The sequence below is a fragment of the Sceloporus occidentalis genome, unplaced genomic scaffold (genome assembly GCF_023333645.1).
Source record: "Sceloporus occidentalis isolate IW3139 unplaced genomic scaffold, rSceOcc1.0.p SCAF_32, whole genome shotgun sequence".
NCBI classification, from domain to species: domain Eukaryota; kingdom Metazoa; phylum Chordata; class Lepidosauria; order Squamata; family Phrynosomatidae; genus Sceloporus; species Sceloporus occidentalis.
The window spans coordinates 10,001-31,488 of record NW_028317012.1 but is presented as its reverse complement, the minus strand read 5'-3'; the positions used below and the strand labels follow the sequence as shown (position 1 = coordinate 31,488).

General features: G+C 41.7%; 1 protein-coding gene across 1 annotated transcript in view; it reads right to left on the bottom strand.

Moving 5' to 3' along the window:
* The window catches only part of LOC149298430 (V-type proton ATPase subunit d 1), a 22,381-nt gene continuing 893 nt past the window's right edge, over positions 1-21,488 (bottom strand). Inside the window, exons 2-8 of the mRNA XM_089487360.1 lie at positions 11,483-11,654; positions 7,224-7,402; positions 6,801-6,880; positions 5,884-5,961; positions 5,299-5,475; positions 4,445-4,522; positions 1-162 (exon numbers count right to left, since the gene is read on the bottom strand). Of these exons, the coding sequence (XP_089343486.1) occupies positions 1-162; positions 4,445-4,522; positions 5,299-5,475; positions 5,884-5,961; positions 6,801-6,880; positions 7,224-7,402; positions 11,483-11,654 (926 nt within the window). The remainder of the gene's footprint in view (positions 163-4,444; positions 4,523-5,298; positions 5,476-5,883; positions 5,962-6,800; positions 6,881-7,223; positions 7,403-11,482; positions 11,655-21,488) is intronic.

Sequence of the window (21,488 nt, the reverse complement as noted above, 5' to 3'; positions counted from 1 at the left end):
TTAGAAGATAGGAATGTAGTTGTCGATCTTGGCCCGGTGCCTTTGGGCGATGCATTCTGCGATCCATACAATGTTCCTGCACTCCTGCTCCTTCAGCTTCACAAAGGCATAAAAGACGCCAAAGTGAAACTGGTTCAGGAAAGCCAATTTGTTCAACTTTACCTGCAGATGGGGGGGGGAAAAAAAAATAAAACAAAAATATTGATGTATCTCACCAAGTACGGGGATAGTGTACACCTATCTACTATAAAGATTACCTACCTTCACGACATTGTAAAATAAGGAGCCTCGGCTGCTCCCACTAAGCTTAAAACATTGGATTATTTTGTTGCTCTTGAAATTTTGATGGAAACAGAAAAACAAAATGTACGTTGTAACATACATGAAGTCATCACAGCCCGGAAACATCTCCCCGAAACTCTAAGCAGACGGGCATGTGGGGTGATGACGGACTAGATTTATTTTTAAAATGCGTATTCCAAAGATGACATCTTAACCAGATGCCCGTCAATTTATGTGGGAAAACAAAGGAAAAGTGTACAGATATACAAGTTACTATTTTTCAAAGCCTGGAAAAATCACATGAGTATTATTTAGGGAATGGATTTACTTTAACCAAGGTTAGGGGCTCCTCTTAAACCAGTTAAAACCAAGTATGCAAGCTTATTTCATTTTTTTTTACAGACTAGACTGGTAACTAATAGCCTATATTGTATTACACTGGGTCCCGCATGTTAAATATGTATTTCAGTTATATCCCGATGCCAAGAAGCCCACATATTACACAATTTATGAAGCGGAACACACTGGTTCTGGATATATTACAGTGTAGTGGGCCAAGGTAGAATTGGACTAGGTATAGAGCTTAAGGTATCAGAGTTACAGCTGCATGATTTATAAAGTGCTACGTACAAACAGAACAAAACTCTAATGGATTATTATTTTTAAACAGAGCCAAGTATCTCTCTGGCGAGTGTCAACGAAATCCCCGCATGTTCAAGCGATTGCATTAAAATAAAACACCGCCGAGTGTTCTTAATAGCTGGCGTGGTGACAAAACACAGATAAATGGCACCAACTTGAGAATACTAGCAAATTAGATCGAGGATCTACTTGGTACAGATAACATTTCAATGATACCTCCTTCAATACGAGTCAAAAAAAAAAAAACCAAGACAGGTGTGGGGAAGAAATAGACCCAACTAAATCAGTAGACTCTTCCACAGTAAAGGGTTATAGAAGGGACTATCCTCTACACCTAAAGATTCTCCTGCTCGAATGCTTGAGTTACTTGGACAAATACTTCAACTATGTGGCAGGTACCTCTACAGACATCTGCAGTAATGGTCACGTTCACCTGCTCGAGCAACCTTAGTAGGAGCTCATCGTTAAGTTAAAAGCCTCAGGGAAATATTTGCGCAGGTATGAGATATACTGATAGAGACCAAGCGAGAAGAGGAACAGCGAGGGAACTCAAACATGTAAGGAACAGGCATAAAGCTATCCGGAATCTAAGGCCAGACCAGGAACTGATTAAGGTCTAAACCTTAGATCAGGAAAACTGGTTCTTAGATCTTTCGAATATGGCGGCGGGCTGCCACTGGAAGAGGCATTTAACGGCTTCTCAGCAACACCGTCAATTGCTTCCTAAACGCTCTTTCCGGCAGCAGGGTGCCGGCATATTTGACATGCGGTCTTCACTTCTAACAATGACGCAGTGGGCTGCACTCTTCCTCAAGTTCCCGACTGTCATTGTCAGGGCATTGCTTGTTTGACCCCACGATGTGCCTGGCACGTCAACTGACATCAAGGGGTTAATAAAGCGGGTGGCCCTGTGTCGCGTAAAATGGTGAATTTTGATGACACCGAAGCTTGGCTCTTGGATGAAAACACAACCCTGTAAATGTTTTATGCATGTAGAATGAACTGAGATTTTATTTTTTAATTAGTGACAGAGCCGCTACGTACCGGTGAAATCCAGTTCCAAAGCTACTCAAAGCTTGGCATAGCGACATGCCTCTTGGCATATTCCTTTTTGGACAAAGCTACTGGAGTTTCACTCAAGCATTGAAATAGCCAAGAGCTTTCCAACTATTTATAAAGTGAATTTCCAGTTTTCATCTTTGAACCTGCACAGAGGATATTAATACGTTGCCTATAAGCGTATAATGAATGGGACTCGGGAATGCCGATGCAAATATAGCCGTTTTTAGCTTAAAATCACAAATAGAACTTTGTGATTCAAGAAATTTTGTATAGAAGTTCAATAGACTAAGAGTCAAACACGTGTGGTGTTCGCATTGATGTTGGAGATATATTAACCAAAGAAATATATACCCCTTTACACCTAAAATCAACCACAATATGGGTAGAAAGGTAGGTATGGGATCTTTAATGCGCATACTGTATGTTTAAGAATGAAATAGGCTTGGACCTTGGTTCTTTAAGGACGCACAGCCATATTTGCCAGAAACACACACTTACACTGTTCAGCACATACATGACACTTCTTGACAATGTTTTTGAAAACTCCATAGGAGCATCATTCTACGGCTTTCAATACATGGACGTGACCATAAATCCTAGTCCCCTACATCAAGATCTGACGTTAAGGCCACTGCCCACTAAAAATTATATACATAGTACCGCAAAGCAGGATATAAAAGGGAAGTTTAGGATGAAAGCGGTCTGTCCCACACAACGCTGGGTGCCATGTAGGTTCCTTTGCACACAATCAGTTGTGCTAGACAGTACATTTGGCAAATCCGCAATGAAACCCGATACAGGAATACCAACGATGAACACTAAGTAAGGGTTTAAAACAATGTTTGATGATTGAGAAGGCAATTTGCTTCGATAAGACATTTCCCCAATATTTTAGGATTACTATATTGCCTCGAGTACTATAACAGATACTAAGGATGTGTCAGTTAATAGGCGGATTAAACTCCTGTCAAATGTGGGGTTTTTTTTTTTAAATTCCCTGGGGCGGTAAAAAAAATTGTACATCAGTGCAGTTAACTCTTCTAGGTGAAAGCTTTCACTGAGGATCGAGTCTTGCTGAATATATCTTCCAGGTGTTATTAACGAGTTATTTGATACCTCGAGAAAAGAGCCGCAGATTAAGCTTTCTATACCTATATAATAACTATACCTTGTTATAACACAATAGAGGACAGCGCACGATTACAAATGGATCTGCATAGGTTGGAGGCTTGGGCTGGGATGTGGCAGATGAGGTTCAACACAGATAAATGTAAGGTTATGCACATGGGGAAGAAAAATCCAGGCTGGGAATATGTATTAAATGGGAAAACACTGGGGACGACTGACATGGAAAAGGACTTAGGAGTTTTAGTTAACAGTAAATTTACCTGTAGCGACCAGTGTCAGGCAGCTGCTGCTAAGGCAAATAAAATCATGGGGTGCATCAAAAGGGGCATAGATGCCCACGACAAGGAAATAATTCTACCACTGTACAAGTCACTAGTCAGACCACACATGGAATACTGTGTACAGTACTGGGCACCAGTGTACAAGAAAGATATAGTGGAGCTGGAGAGGGTTCAAAGACGTGCAACCAGAGTAATAAGGGGAATGGGAGGACTACAGTACCCAGAAAGATTATCAGAATTGGGGTTATTTAGTTTGGAAAAAAGACGGCTTAGGGGGGACTTAATAACTATGTATAAATATATAAGGGGGCAGTACAGAGATCACTCCCAGGACCTATTTATACTCAGGACTGTATCTATAACAAGGGGACATCCTCTACGGCTGGAGGAAAGAAGGTTTCTACACCAGCACAGACGGGGGTTCTTTACAGTAAGAGCGGTGAGATTATGGAACTCTCTGCCAGAGGAAGTGGTGATGGTAAACTCAATAAAAGAGTTCAAAAGGAGCCTGGACGTGTTTCTTGAAAGCAATAATATTACAAGTTATGGATATTAGATTAATAGGGACAGAACGTTGATCCAGGGATTTATTCTGATTGCCATATTTGGAGTCGGGAAGGAATTTTCCCCCTGGTTTGGGGCAATTGGCGTCTGCTTCATAAGGGTTTTTTGCCTTCCTCTGGATCAACACAGTAGGGACACAATATGTATATAGGTTGAACTTGATGGACTTTGGTCTTTTTTCAACCTTATGAACTATGTTACTATGTTACTATGTTACCTTGTTAAATCTGGTAGAGATATATAGGACCAAATTTAAAGTGCCAAAACCAAACTTGGAACAGAACCAACTAGAAAGCTATAGATAGCCATCTGGATCTCATCATTTCACCCTTACATTTAATGAGCAACCAGCGGAGAATAGGAAGTAGTCTCTGCCAAACCTTAATGGGTCCGCGCTGCTAGGTAGACATAATTCTGGACCTGCACAGCTGTGTGCGCCAAAAGGAGTGTTATAAGGGCCATGCCGTTCATGCACATAATGTTACCTCGTGTTCAAAGAATCGGTCTTCGAGTGTTTTGTCTCCTGGGTTATTCCCAGCACCTTCAAACAGCAGCTTGTATTCCTAAAGGGAGGGAGAGAAAAAAAAAATCTGAGATTTAAGAACGCATGCCCTTCCTTAATAAAACCTTATTATCCGAAATCATAAAACCCTTAATGAGAGCTCTGCTGACTTGACATATATGCCCTAACCAAGAACTGCTGCAACTAGCTTGGCCCCATTTGTGTTACGATCATGAAATCAAAAAGGCTGATGTAGAGTACTGAGCATCAGTAGACCTTCAAGTGACGAGTGTCAGACGCTACAGCGATGGCTACCTACAGTCCCATTATCCTCTGCACACAGACTACATGGACAAGTGTATCGGGACACCTGGCCATTACACCAACAGGGACTTTGATGACTTCCTATTTTAAACAGACATTAATATGTAGTTGGTCCCCCTTTCCAGCTTCCACTCTTCTGGGAATGCTTTCCATATTTTGGGGAGTTTCTGCGGGGATTTTTGTCCATTCATCCAGCGTTTGTGAGGTCAGGCTCTGATGTCGGATAAGAAGTCCTGGCTCACAATCTCCAGCCAGTTCATCCAAAAGGTGTTCGATGGGGTAGAGGTCAGGGCTCTGCGGGCGGTAAAGTTCCTCCACACCAAACTCAACCAACCATGTCTTTATGGACATAGCTTTGTGCACTGGAATAGTCTTCCCCCAAACTGTTCCCCCAAAGTTGGAAGTATAGCATTATCCAAAAAAATGGACAATGCGCTGCTTGCAGCTTTGTGGAAACGGTTCAAGAGCTTACAGAGAGCTGAAGGTGACCAGCAGCACATTAGATTTACTTACTGGATAGTAGTCAGCTACTGTTTTGACTTGCTCGTAATCATCAGCTCGTGCTAGCTGGGCTAGTCCTTCAGGGTATAGCTTCCCACAATGGGGAAACAACTTGGCTCGATCTTCTTTCGAAAGCTCCGTGCCAAATGAATTAATTGTGATAATAAATGCTCTTCGGTCAGCTTCAAACTGTAGCCCGGACAAAAATGGAACAGAAAGACAAAAACGATGAACTATTTATAAAGCCTTACACAGCAATCTGCGACCTATGCCAAAAGCCTCTTAGCAGGGCGAGTCTTAGGAACAAAGGAGTTACACAAAACTATGGCTTTTTAAAATTTCTCTTTTTAACATTGGGCTTTGTATGTTAATTTGGCAAGGTCCCGTGAATATGAATTTTAAAAACGTAGGGCATAACCGAGACCATCCTCTTAGTACACAGACGTGAATATTAAGCATAGTAAAAGAGAAATCAATAGATTTTCTGTATTAGACGAGAGAAACAATCACCGATCTAAAGGAGAACATTATTATTCAAGAATACAAGCTTCTATGTGGTTCATTCTAAACCGTTATTCATAAAGAATGTGACTGCACCTCTAGGATCGGACACATGGCGTCTGCTGTTGTCCCCCCTAAAGATTTGCAGAACTTGTAGAATGATTCCAAATAAGCCTTAAAAAAAAAAAAAAAAAAAGGATAGAATTATTTTGTAATAAAGGATATCTTCAGTATTGTGACTGTGGTTTGCACATAAGCAGCATATAACAGCGTGTGTACCCAAGGAGCGTGCGCAGTTACTTTAATGAACAGATAGCGGATTTTGTAAACTGGATGTGAGACAAAGCCACGTCCGACTAGCTGCTGCCGGGGAATCTGAATTGTTCTAAATGTTTCTGCGGTACGGCGTCAGAATCCAACAGTGATTACAGTTGAGATTTGCAGATGGAAGGCTAGTGTAGGATTCAATGACCCATCTAAACTTTAGTGTTGACCGCTGGGAGCTGATTTTCTGATTCAATCACCTGTCTAAACTCAGGTACACAGCTGTATAATCTGCGTTACAAGCGGTGGAATGTCTACTAAGCAGTTCAACGGAGTGCAGCTTTCTACATGTACATTTCAGCGCATAAGAAAAGCTTACCATATGATACAGGACACTATTTAACACTGTACACAAATGAAACAACCCCCCCAACCGCACAACACACCAGTAACCCAACTCAAATACCAAGACATTGACGGTAGCACAAGAGAATGCGCTACTCCTACCCTACGTTACACACCATTTAATTAGGAGTTAAATATACCTATTCAGTTACCATAGGGAAGCCGTGTGTCCAAATCAAATTGTGGCTGAGGCACGCAATCGGCGCAGGCTGGGCATTGAGATCGGCTCACTAAACGCTTAGAGGCGTTTGAGCAATTTGTGATGTTACTGCCATTTGCTGCGTGAGAATTTGATTATCTAAATTCTGGATAGCTCTACTTGGAGATAGAAATGAGCAGTTTACCTTGTAAAGCGTGTTTCGGATTATTTCAATGTTCATCTCATCAAGGTCCTGCTCCGATATGCAGTCCTGGAAAAAAGCAGCTAAAAAAAAAAATTCACAAGTAATAAACAGCTTGTCGGGAAGGTGAGACTATAGGTTTTTATACAAGGACATGATATTTTGCAATTAAAACCGATTAAAAAGTGAATTATGATTGTAAAGTCTACATTTTTTGGTGCTGAATAATGCATCTGGCTGTATTCCATGCAGCAATATGTTATTAGTTTTCTTAGTGGCATCTCAGTGGACGTTGAGGCTATTGACATCTGGTTTCATACCCGATATTCCTTGACCTAGTTGAACTTCGCGTTACTCTAAACCTTTACACTTAATGCGTTCACACTACAGTCATCATAGATATGGAGCCGAATGAAGGGTTATTACCTAAGGGGGTATCAACAAGAATGGCATTGTAAAGTTCAGCAGGTGTCTGGGCGATGTTCACCGCTTCCATCTGCTCGAAGCTTCCCAGGGGATGGCACTTGGGTACCAACTCTGAGATGGAACGCTGATGGAGGGTACCGGTGATCAGCAAAATCACGTTGTCAATCATGTAGCTGTAGCTGATGGGAAGAGAGGAAGACAGATTGAGTGGCGATGATCGCAGAAACGTCTCCACATCCCATTGGGGAAACATTGCGAATATCAAAGCTGCCCTGGAAGAAGACATTGTAGATCCATCTATTATGATTTTTTTTGTTTTATTTATTTATTTTAAAACAATGCTGTAGAATATATCCGACTAAACAGTCTTATGGACTGTCAGGCTTTTGGACTCTAACCCACGAGACAGAGAAGCTCATTTAACTACCAGGTACAGATAATGTCGCCGAGAACATGCAGTCCATTAAGGTGCAGCAAATGTCCCTCTGAAATCAGTGCTCCGGAATCATTCCGGTTACCAACGAGTTTCAGAACAGGGGAGTCATGAAGTAACGGAGATCTCGGAACATACTGAGAAGACCCGCATTGTTCCACAAACAGTAACCTTTGTAATGCTACATTTAACAAAACATTGACACCAACGTCCACAGCCAAGCAACGGAAATAGAACCGAAGCATGGCATAGATTTGAGATCTAGATATCCGGCTCCTTTAAATGCTACCGATTCTCGGACTTGGGCGGCACCTTCTGCTCTCGCTGCGTCTCATGGAATTTCTCCTTAAATACTAGTTTTTGACACATTTTGAGAGCAGCATGACCAGAATGCATAAAAAGTCACGAGTTCTCCATTAGTTCTGCCACAAGAAAGTATTTTAGACAGGCACATCCGCGCTGACAAACTCAACCTGCACGGTTAAAGAGGACAGTCATGATTAATTTTTTTCCAGTAAAACAAAATAAGTTTCCTATATTGTTACTGACCTTCCGCACAGGGTTTGGATAGAGAACACGGATTGTCGCTTAATTGAGAATTGCGCCCAACATACATATGCACCCAGCATAAGACCTAACTTTGGCTTGGTTAGGCGATGTGTCTGGGCTCAGCACATCTATGACAATGGCATTGTGAAAAAGGCCAAAGAACTTGAACAATTAGGGGGGCTTATTAAAACAGTTTAGTATAGGAAGGGGTAGGTGGGCCTGAATAGGTTATTTAGAAGCAAACAAAATTCCAAAAATACAGAATGGTCTATTCAGCAGTTTCTCATTCAGCTTCTTCTGACCATGACCGCAGCATTTCAGTTCATCATGTAATAAACAGCAGTCACACCAAGCTCAGATGTCACTTGTCAATCGCTTTATGGCAGAGAATAGCAGGTCATTGGCACAGAGTCAGATGCCCCCCACCCCTTAAGCTATATTACATGCAATGCAGTAAAATTGCGTTTTATTGAACAGGTTGCCGGGGGCGTTCGGTGCAAACAAAACTTAGAACCCTCTGGGGATCTTTTTTTGTTAGATCTCTGGAGCATAGCAGATTTTGACGAGGCAGTCAGGACCACGGAGCCAAACCGCCGTTTGCTCCAGAGTCTCGGTCCCGATAGGAGGCTAATACTTTAGAAATGTCCTGCCCTAAGGACGTGGGTTCAGAGAGCCCCGCTAGGTCAAGCCCTGGATGTATTAAACCCACAGCTTTATCCAGGACTAAATCCAGAGGCACCATAATGGCACCAGCAATCAGAATGGAAATACTAAATGTAGAAGAAAGTTTAGCTTCTCTTCTCTATACTCCTCCAGAGGGGGGTCTCATGAGAAGCCTATGCGCCGACAAGGAGCCAATCAGTGACCAGTGTGTGGGGAAGGCTGCAGCTTCTCCTTAAGGAATGTTTTGCAGGTTGAATGAATGCATATGAAAGGACTTCCAAATAACTTAGTTGTTCAGGGGGCTCAATGACACTGGAGTGCCCCTCTAATTCACACATGAACAAGGGGCCAAGACTTCGCAGGTCCTATAACCATCCTAGAAAATCACCATTGTCTTAACGTATTACGCATAAAAATGATAATAGGCAAGCGTAACATGGCTGGAATTTACTCCCTGAAATAAATCATGCGATAGTAACGCGGGGTTAATTAGCAGACAGTTCGCCGAGCCTGCCAGACTCTTAATGGTGTAGCTGGAAGTCTCTCCGCGTTCCGGAACAAATTAAACGGATGGGTTTACAAACAGAAATTGTTAATTATCAGGACATTTAATGGAGCATATAAAAAAAAAATGTAATGGGACGTATACAAAGGTCAAGCTTTTAAAGAAAAAAGCATTTAAACGCAAGGGGCTTGAACAGGAAAAGTGCAACATCTGCAGATCATTACTCCTTTATACCACGATTGCTGCAGGCTGGCTTTGCACTGCAATGGCAAATTTAATTGGATACAAGAGATATTTTGTATTCAACTTTAATTTTATTTACTATCCTAATATTTTAAAAATAGCTTCAAAATGGAACTGCGATGTTTCACAGCCTTAAGAAAACCGTGGCTTACGACGTTTGCTTGGCAACCACTGTAATTTTTCTGGAGAAGTTTGCTATGAATCGGTTTAACGCAGGCAAGCAGAGAGTTATTGTGAAAAGAGGTAGGATTGCAACCGATTTCTTTACCAGATGTTCCCTCTGTTCTTCTCCCATCCTTACAAAGGGCGCCAGAAATGATTGGCAGCCATCAAAGTGGGACAGTAATTTAAGAAAAGGGAGAGAATGCAATGGGTGGGAATTTAAACATAGAATAACGCAACGTTATCTCAATGTTCCATATTGCACCTTGTGACACACGTTCTACCTTTGCCAGGTCATCTGAGCTGCGACTGCCGGCCACCAAGAGGTAGAACTCAACGTTTTTGAAACGGTTTGTTAAATTTAAGCCATAAGAGGCAACTGTGCCGACAATCAAGCCAACTGTTGATGACCAAAATGAACTGTAATGTAATCGGAGCACTGTGGTCCCAAGTGACCTTTACTGTATTCTGCCTGCAGCCTCCTCATTTCAGAGCTCCATCTCCAGCCCGTACAACGTGTTCCTCAAAGCGTGGTTCAGATTACCCCGTGTCATTGTCCACACGTGTAACTTTGCTCCCTGAAGTGTTCATGAGGTTTGCGAACACTATAAATGCCTCTAAACACGCAGCTCTATCAGTGCTGGAGACGCATGCAGAAAAAACCCAACGCTTGGCACTTTGTCCGCTCCCTGGGAACCTATCCACAGCCAGGCGGTGGGGTGAGGGGCCATGTAACCGCGGCTAATTATGAACCGCAGCTATAAAACTTTTGTCAGTGAATAACTTGTAGTTCTGCCAGCTGGACGGGCCCTGCCAAGCTGTGGGAAATTCAGTTTACTTACTAGATGTGCAACGAGAGCTCTTGGCTCCGACCCCACTTTGGAGTTCAAGCATCCAAACCTACATCTGCTCTTACATAACAGAAGAAGGCTTGGACAAACCCACACATCAGGACAACAGTGTCCACAAGACATTAAAATATCAACGCTGCTCGGCCCATGCCTTTCCCTAAAGAACGAGCGTATGGAACAAAGGTTACATAAAGACAATATGCACTGTATGAATATATCATGTAGACATGTGTTCATGGGACTGAAACTAGACAGTCATTTTATTTACACGCAATAAAGCTGCATGTATTCTAGACTCCAGCACAGAAAGGTAAGGGGCCTCTTGACTAAGGTTTAAGGTATAACTTGCTTTCATATTTAATGCTATGGAACTATAAAGGATCCTATGGAGAAATGGCAGAACCTTAACCCAAACATGCCAAAGAATTGTAAGCTCAGGCAACAGGACTTAAGGAGCAAGAAGCGGCCATACTCCTACTTTGAGGTCACCTGAAGCTGTGTCAAGTAAACCAGGCCAAGCTCCTGCACGTAGGAGGACCGGCTCTGCATAGACCATATCCCAGCATATCCAGGATTTAATCCAGCGGGTAACTGGGACATGATTTGTTGAGATCTGATGCAAAAAATACACTTTAGTTCAAGAGTACAGAAAAAGTTTGGTTAAGTTACATAAAGCATTAGACTGATTGTAGGAACAGTAATAAATATTGAGCCTAGCTCTCTACTACGCAAATGCTGAAGTTATGCAACACTTATTGTAAAGTTCATAGGCGATAAAAGAACAAAAACTAAAACGCGATTGGGTAAAATATGGTGAGGCTGGTTAGTTGGGAGGTAATTAAAGTCTTCTTACGTGATAAAGTCCATGAAGCTGGCGAGTGGCTCGTATGACTGGTTCCTCATGTGTCTGAACTCTACCACCATCTTCTCCTTTAGCTTGTCGTCAATCACCGACACAGCCAAGGGTGAGGCTTCGTTGGCCAGAAACGCTCCATAGTCTGTGCTCTGGAGATGTAGCTTCAAATCTGGAGAAGGCAACAAAGAAAGTCAAAGACTGGTCTGTAGAGTCTCCCTCTGCTTATGGGAACAAGATACGTGTTCAGAGCCTAGAGCCCAAAGAAAGTCCACCAACATGAGTCCTAGCTCAAAGATACAGTATAAATTTACAATTCCAGATTTTTAAGTTTTGCTTTCAAAAGATGGATTAACTCAAGCTTTCAATACAAGATGGAATCTCAAGAAGGGACCTCCAAGGATTTAAGAGTGTAACTTTACATTACACAAGGATTGCCATGTTCAGCTTTCATAAACCATCAAGCAGTAAATGTGCATCACAAGAAACCCAAATGTTCCTTTGTTCGTGAAAAGCAGCTCTGGCCTCGTTAAACCGAAGAACACAAGACAATCTGAGCTTTATCCTGCCCTCCGAGTATCTCTCTCCCCTAGCTATCCATCTGAGCCCTTTAACAGGTGCCAACAACGGTAATCAGTAGTAACCTACTGGATTGCATACCTTGCCAAACAGGGAGAAAAATATGGCTAGAGTAATTTTTAGATTGAAAGACTTCTATTCCAGAAATTACATTAAAGTATTAATACGATTACTCTATAAGTTGGAAGAACTAAGCCAATATTGTGTTTAGCATCCACGGTTCCCAACTATTTACAGAAATCCACACTTCTCCAGCCTTCATCATTCCAAAGAGCATTTGCGATATCCTAGAATGGGGTTATTCTTTCAAATATGTGACCGCCACATTCTAAACAGGGCCGCTTTCAGTTTAAGCAGCGATCGTTTGCAGTTCGTGGAGGAAAACTTTATCCTGACATTCTTTCCCATATGAATATACATTCTGCTATAGTAGGGGTGTCAGGGACATGAAATTGCCCCTTTATCTAAGATCTCAAAAGGTGGTTTCCAACTTTTCCTTATAGCTTATAACCAAGCCCACACTATCGAGATTTAGCAGCCAGCTTTCTCAATCTTTAGTTTCATGTAATACAGAGCCTGGGCAGCTCATTCGGGTCAGGAACTTCCTAAACACCGAAAACGTGCTAAAATACAAGCTTGTCCTGGTTTTTATATTTTTAGAACTGCTATTTTCCCCCCGGGGCGGCTCGATTGTTCCTGTGGGAGAACGTATTTAATGGGATATATTAAAAAGCCAATATTCTCTGGCAGGTTACTCTGCACCATCATAAAACATATTTAACAATAATCAGAACTACAGTATCTAAGGACACATTACTAGAACATTGTCAAAGCCGCACACAGCAAGATTTTTTTTATTGGCAGACCTTTATACCGGTCAAGCCCAAGCAACACAATAGTCATTGTCCTAGGAACTATGTCCCAAAATGCATCTTTAAACCAAACGGTATTTGTATTAGAATTTGGCCAAAGTACTTAAACAATAAAACTTTTAAACGACTTGATATAGCACAAGTGACGTCAACTCGCTCACTGTACATCAACAGACGGCACAGAGATCTGACCTAATGTCCCGCTGTTCTCCAACTCTGGCACTGGCAGCCATGTCCGATATATTAACACTCCCAGAGATTGGAGATGACAGAATTCGCGATGAAGGGCTTGCCTTATGCATTTCTTGCAATACAGAACCTAACCAAGCCTATAAAAAAAACCCAACAAAAAAAAAAAAAAAAAAAACGCACAAGGGAAGAGCACGGTTTTAAGCTGGATTTGCTAGACTTTCACTCCACATTCTTTTCTTCTGTTGGGTGTCGTTTAGTCAAGTAAGGTCACTCAGCATATGAGGTGACCATTCCCGCAGGACCATTAAGACTCAGAACAGAGAATTGATATATTAGAAGTTTTAGAGATGGGAAATCTTGCCAGGCCAACGCAGAAGCCGAGCAAGGAAAGGCCTCGGTCCGGCTCCCAAAGCCTGGAGATATGTGAAGACCTCAAGGCGCAGGGTCAACAAGAGTAATCTCTAGGGCAAGCAGGGGGACAACAACGCAACAAGCATTCCTGAATCCAAGACGAAGCCAAGAACCGATACAGGACAGGACTTTACAGCAGGAAAAATGGGCATAACAATTCTTTATCTGCCAACTTATATGTCCAGATAGAGAGTATTCTGACGCTTTCATATACTCTAAGGTGCGTACGATGGACGGACAGAGAATGCCATGTTAAGAGAACCTCTTAAAGGTACATTAAGGCGGCCATGCAGTACAAGTTACAATAAACAGACTTCAGAGACAACTATTCATTATCTTGTAATATTTACACAACAGGTTACAGTATTTTTAATAGACAAAGTAGGTTTTTCCTAAAAGCACACAAACACCATTACTCAACGGCTTATTTCATTTAGTTGCATCAACATTTAATTGCTTTGTTGACTTTTACAAGTTAATGATCCAGATCTAATTTGGAAAAGTCACGAAAATTGCTAATTGAAAGGTTTGGCGATGTTTATAGAGATGCGAGCGCTAAAAGGTAGAGCGAGTCTAAGCTAGACGGACTTTACGGACAACAGAAAACAAACACTGAGGTAGGCAGCGAAGACAGACGCCATCATGGAACCTTAGTATAGTTCAAGGTTTTCAGCTAGATATGTTTAAATGTACAACGCGCCATTTAAAGGGAAAGGAGAACATTTAAGGTAAAAACAAATTGAATCTAGTACTGAAAAGCCATCGATTATTATATATGAAGACAGATCACATGAGAATTTCTATGTCAGATGAATACATCCATGTTACATGGCAGTGGCAAAACTGATCATCAATTTAGCATCTTAAGCATTATAATCCATACCTGGGAACCTTCTAAATGAGCTGACCCCGAGACCCTTGAAATATTAACACTTTAAAAGCCCATCAGAGCTTAATAGAGCCATTTGACAAGCTAACAGCGACCCTTATGGAAACCTTGGCTTCTCATAATTAAAGACGCACTGAGAGTCGCCTGCATTCACACGGAGACATCATCCATAACATACTGGTAGCAAACCCGCCAGCTGCGAGTCTTAGATACGATCACCGCAGCATAGAATAGGAAGGAATCGGCTCCAGGCTTTGTGACCCTAAGAATATGCCCCTCCACACAGAGGTTGGGGCAAAACTCATGAGTTCCCTGGAATGATAGTCCATGACCAGTGTATGACCTTCATCACCCATAATCGGTCCAAGATCAGATCGAACCAGCAGGCAGTTGGCGTGGCACTCCTCGAAGCGTCCTGCCGCACGCTGGACATTTAGAGAACCGTTACAAAGAAGCTCCTCGAACAAAATGTTCTCAAATTTGATCCGCTTCTCTGGCCCCTCGGGGAAAGTGACGCAGACGGAGGTATTAAACACTTTAAACACTTGTGTTTTCAGTGCACCAGATGTCAGGAGAGAAGCGGCCGGAGGCGCCCATCACTGGATTCTTAGAAATGATAAAACAGAGGGATTAATACTAACTGTTTTTACGAACACTACACCCCAAGCAACCGATTTGTTTGTTTTTTACACCATCGCGTCTTTAGTGTTACTCAAGTAGGCTACAGGGAATTGCAACAGATCGCCACGATCCCCTCAATGCTAAACAAAAACCCACGCATCTAGCGCCGTCCCAAGAAGGTTTGTTACAATAAAAGCGTGGCTTTGTTACGCTCGACATTAGACGAGGTTTACAGTTCATGATACAAGAATTCTACACATTTTAATAATAATCAGAAAGTCCACCTTAAGCGTTTACCAGTGACAGGATTTGCATAGTTAATACCCAATAAATCGCCCTGTGCTTTAGTGAAGCCCAACGCGTCTTCATCACGAGGACGAGCATGGAGAACCGCAAGGGGGATTCGAGAAAAAGGAAATAATTTCACCCCAAGCCATCCCACAAGTAAAATAGAATCCGATTAACACATAAGACATGCGTTGCTTTAAATTGTTTGTTAAAGATCAACATGTTCAAGCTACATGTAATATTAAAATGCGGCATTTAAGAAAAGAACAAATTCCTGAAAATAAGACACTTCTTAGAAATGCCTCCTCCATGCAATAGAAGGTGAGAAATATGTACATAATATTTGTATCTCACATACAGATCTGCGTAATAAGTCTGCATATCACCCCAAACCATTCCATCAGGTTATGACCGTGATTTGAGTTTAGACATGACGCGGGACGAAACCGCTCGGTGGATCACTAAACAAGTCTGTACGGGTGGCCAAGACATGTATATTATAGAAGCATATGAATTCTTCACTCAGGCAAACACTTGCCCGGGACAGAAGAGGCAGTCCTGCAGCAGCCATCTTGCTCCACAGTCAACTATTCTTGTCTCTGATTGGCTGCTTTAAGCACTCAATCACTGGCAGCACTCTCCACAAACATGCACTGGGAGCCGGATAGAACCCCGGCCCCAGCATTCGCCAAGCCAGGAGCGGGGCTGACTGGAGAGTATATCGCGTGCAACGAGAGGCATCAGGCCAAACATCTCCGGGGGGGCGGCAAATAAATACGGGGGGGGGGGGGGATGCAGAATCCCATGCATTTGAAAAACAGACAACCCAACAATGCTTCACCTTAAACTACATTAAAAGGGTACAGCCCCCTTTAAATTACATTGTTTCGTTCTAATTTGTACCAAAGAAAACAATCAAATATTTTACTATATTAAGCTATTTGTCATAATAAAAGCCACCCATCTGGTAAACACAGATTGTATAAGTTATTTATTGCGGTTTATTGAAGTGTACATTTTTTAAGGTTACTTTTTTGTAAAACTACATTTAAGGCAACACTCGCTTTGTAGGCCTTTGGAGAAGTTATCTAATCTTAATTCCAAACTGAAATACTCCACAGATACATCTATGCGTTTCAACATCGCGGGAGTAGGAGAAAAACTGGGGGGGCGGGAGTTACCAGAAAAAGTCAGGATTATGAAACGTGTCGGCCGATGCCAATAGCTGTCCAAAAGAAAATAAATTGGATCTCCCAGGAGCGGGGCGCAAAAGTCAGCTCAATAAAAAGACGGCAGGAGCGCTGTGAGCCCCAGCTGCTACAGACAGATTACACGCCAGGATTCAGAGAATGAACCCGCAGCCACTAAACGCAGCCACATATTTCTACTTTATTTACATTTTTAGTTATGCAGACATATATGCATATATATATATATATATATAGATATATAGAGAGAGAGGCTCATACACATATGCATATATAGAGAGGTGCCTACACATATGGAGAGAGAGAGGCGCATACGCATATATAGAGAGGCGCATACACACGCATATATAGAGCGGCGCATACACACACGCATATATAGAGAGGCGCATACACACACGCATATATAGAGAGGCGCATACACACACGCATATATAGAGAGGCGCATACACAGAGAGGCACATACACATACGCATATATAGAGAGGCGCATAGACATACGCATATATAGAGAGAGGCGCATAGACATACGCATATATAGAGAGAGGCGCATACACATGCATATATAGAGATGCGCATACACATATATGCATATATAGAGAGATATATATACACAAATGTAGAGACAAACATATATAAAAGAAAATGTATCTATCCTACATTTCACCAGCCACCTTTGTATTACTCAGTTCTTTACGGTCACAACAACCAATCAAAAGAGTCTGCTTCATCAACATGGCGTATTAAAAGGATCTCTAACCTGCACATGTTACAGAACGCTGCTCGAGAGCTAAAGGCGCAAACACGTGGCACTGGGGGCAATACATTTTACCGCATGTGCGGCTGCAGTACACGATTCATACGCAGGTGTTACAATTATACATAAACAGTACAAATACACTGAAAATAATGAGAACACCATGACCCAGATATACCGGCACAGCCTAAAAATACACAGGATTACCCGATGTAACAGAAACAGGTTCTATGCCCTTTCTGACCTTCATGGGGGGGGGGGTACAAACTTGGGTGAGGTTTAGTGAAAGCCCATGCGTTAAGGGTTCCTGAATAGATGCAGACAGGGATAGTAAGACGGCACATTTTGTTCACACGGGGGCCCCAAGCCAAATAATCATGGTGCCGACGAACATCCTGTTTGGTTCTGAATGAACGACAATACAGCTTGTGAAGCCAGATGTGTTCTGTGAAGCATGCGCTGAAAATCTGTACGGATCACAGCAGTTTAGAAATGTGCATTGATGACAAACTGCTGCGGCATAATAAATTGATCAAGGGTTAATAAAAAAAAGGTATCAAGGAGCTGTAAGATTTAACTTATTAATCATGAGGTTGTTGGATACATTTATATAGCTGTTACTATCCGAGGAATACTAGTAAAACACGGTTCCACATAAATAATGCAAGGCAAGCCCAAGTCTCCCACTAGCCCTTTTGACTACAAGTCTCGTTATCCTCAGGAAAGATTCTACATGATCACATCCATAGAAGAGAATAAACACACCAGGTATCGAGCTGGTCTTTTGCCGACCTCCAGTGGCCAAAAATAAGACTTACTGCTAAGAAATACTACATATACAAGAAGCAAAAATACTGCAAGTAAACCATGGACAGAGAATATGCATCTTTAGAAAATCCAATATCATAAGAGTTATGGCCGACATACAAAAACGTTCCTAAAATACTTGTTTAATTATTTTGATCTTGATCATTTTAATATTCTTGAAGCCCGATAAGCCCATTATCCCTTAAGGTTGCTCTTTAATTTTTACTGCAGAGTAATTGCATCAGTAGTTTCATTCACCTCCACTAGATGTCAGTATAACAGCACAAAAGTCTGACAATACCAACTTGCATAGTTTCATTATAAACATAGAACCTATAGATAATTTAAACATTGTGGAAGGGACAGCCTATCACAAGGGATCATTTGTAAAAAAAATAATTGTGAATATACCCAAACATCATTTATATATGGTGGTAGATAAACGGAACAGGCTCCCAACTGAAGTGGTAGAGGCTAATTAAGTGAGAGAAGTTAAACATGCGTCGGCTCCACAATCCAAGACCAGACCAAGGACTAAGATGCAAGTCTTTACATGAAATTAGCCAAACGGGTCTTCTCTGCCCTAAAACTATGTCTCTAAATCACAAACTGCTAAAAAAAAAAAAAAAAAGAAATAATCAGCAAACGGTGCAATCACAGATCAATGATTAATAGTGGCTCATCAAAGGATGTGAGTAGAGCTATCTGATAAGGCATCTGAGTGTAATGCACCTCAAACAAAAACAAAGATATACAATATTAGAGAGTATAACAATAACACTAACCGGAAAACATAACAAAATCACATCATGGATACAATGATTAGCATAACACTTGCCAGACCCAAAAAAAAAAAAAAAAAAGCTACCATCTTCCTCACTGCTGGTTAACGTAGTCTTAATATCAGAAACTCATTGATAAAAAGCACTTTTGGAGCAGTTACCATGGAAACCAATGGAATATTGCCATTTACCGGAGAGGCTAGTTTGGGCCAGAATGATATGATACAAGGAATCGGTTAAACGGATACGGCGATAATAAGCTAATAGATTCGCCCTGGGGAGAAAGCTGGAAGTTGGGTGAGAAGTTTATCGCCTGTGTGCGAGGTTAGCAGTCCCTTTGGGAATCCATGTGCCAAATCAACGCAGGTGCGCCTCTTTTAAACAAGCCTTCCATCCCCACCTAACAGCCATATGCCAATTACATATACCCCAGCGTACAAAGCATGTTTAACCCCACGCTGGCAGCAGCCTTAACCCCCACATAGCATATGAAACCCACAGCCTTCACAATTATAAAACAGCCTTTTGAAAAGAAAAAAAAAAAGCGAAGAGTTAATTTGTGCAGGTGATAGCCATTCAAAAAAAAGTGTAAAGGTATATTATTATGGTTTAATATGAATCTGCTGCAGAGCAGAAATTAAGAAAAAAAAGGCTGCAAAGAATTAGACTAATTATAATACCTACACACACACGTGTGATAAACATGAGGGCCATAAAGAGCACACTAAGATCTTCAGCATAGTCCACTAGGGCAATAAGGCTAAGCAACACCAACTTGTAACAAACAGGAATTTATTCTTAAGGGCTCAAACTAAACATGCCTAAAGGAACACCCAACTAACCTCTCTATCGACACTATTCTGGACCAAGCTGACAGCCAATAACTAGACCCAGCTAAACCAGGCTCTGGACAGCCTCCCCAAACACACATAGGCCCAGGCAGGCATTGCCTCACTTGGCCTCTCCTTGCCCTAGGAGAGCCCGGAAGCCTCCTCTCCCCACAACAGCCTCTCTGGTCGTGGGCTCCAGGAGGTTTAATGCCGGCACCTATGCCTGATGCAGGCCCCACAGGAATCCCAGAGCAGATCACACAGAGCCTCTTCAAAAAGCCAACATGGAGCTTCCCCACAGGAAGGGGGAATGGAGAATTGGGCCCCCCTGCTCTCCTATTACTCCACCCAAAGACCCATATAGCACCTGCAACCAAACAGCTATATATATATATATATATATATATATATCTCTCTCTCTGAACATCCTTTCAAGCACAAGTACTAAAAGATTCTCTACCTCTGAACAAAACACGCCAAGCAAACTCAAACCAGCAAGGCTTTTTGCCCAGCAGCTGCCTTGGTTGGGGTAAGAAAGAGAATGAATTATCCCCAAACTTAGCTTTTTAAAACCCGCCTCTAATCAGACCAGGTGAGCGGTAATTAGAGCCACCTGTAAATCCTGGTCTGGCTTTTAAAAAGGCTGTTGGAGCAGCAACCCACCCTGATCTTCTGGATACTCCACGCAACAATTTACACAATGTATATAATATATTTTTATATAATAATAACAACAATATTATGATAATATATAATTTGTGTAAAGGGTCCCTGGGGTGGAGTATCCAGAAGATCAGGGTGGGTTGCTGCTACAACAGCCTTTTTAAAATCCAGACCAGGATTTACAGGTGACTCTAATTACCGCTCACCTGGTCTGATTAGGAGGGTTTAAAAAGCCCATCTTGGGGGACAATGCACTCTTTTTCTCATCCAAGCCAAGAAAGCTGCTGGACAAAAGCCTCACTGTTTTGAGTTTGTTTGTGTGCTTGTTGGTTTGTGTGTTTGTTTTTTGGTTTGTGTGTTTGTTTTTTGGTTTGTGTGTGTGTGTTTTTTGGTTTGTTGGTTTGTTTTTTGGTTTGTGTGTGTTTTTTGCTTTGTGTGTTTTGTGGTTTGTGTGTGTGTTTGGTTGTCCCAACCTAGAGAGGTTTGTGTTTAGTTAGCGTTCAAAGAAGCAAGGGATTATTTTGGCAATGTTGTATTTAAGTTTTGTTACTGCTTTGAAGAAAATATATATTTAAATTTTAGTTGGAACTGGCTTATTTTACCCTAGAAGACAAGTGGTTCTGAAAGATCTCTGACAAACTCCGTTAAAGGATGTTCAGTTGCAATATATGTAAATATATTTATTATTTATACCAGTTTATCTATCAAAGAGAGAATTTATAATTTCATCGAGGGGCTTCTCAGAAGCTCATTGCATAAATCCAAAAATACACCGGTTGCAAAATCTGAAGTAATGATTCACAAGGAGGAACATGCAAGCCACAAGGATTATCACGAAAGAAAACCCAAAGTGGAAGACGCTTCTATCTTCCTAAGAAGTTTGGATGGAAAGTAAACTAGAAAGTTCTGCTTCTATCGCTTCAAGGACCCTCCATAACCTTATCGCTCCCCATGAATGACCATTGTTTCCAAAGACCTGCTGGAAACAAACACCTTGGCCACCAGACATGTCCTGGACCCGGCCAACCAACCCCATGATGATTTCTTCTGTATGTGGTATTGAAAAGCTAAACAGATTTTTTTTTTTTTTTTTGTCTTAATGTGCCATTTA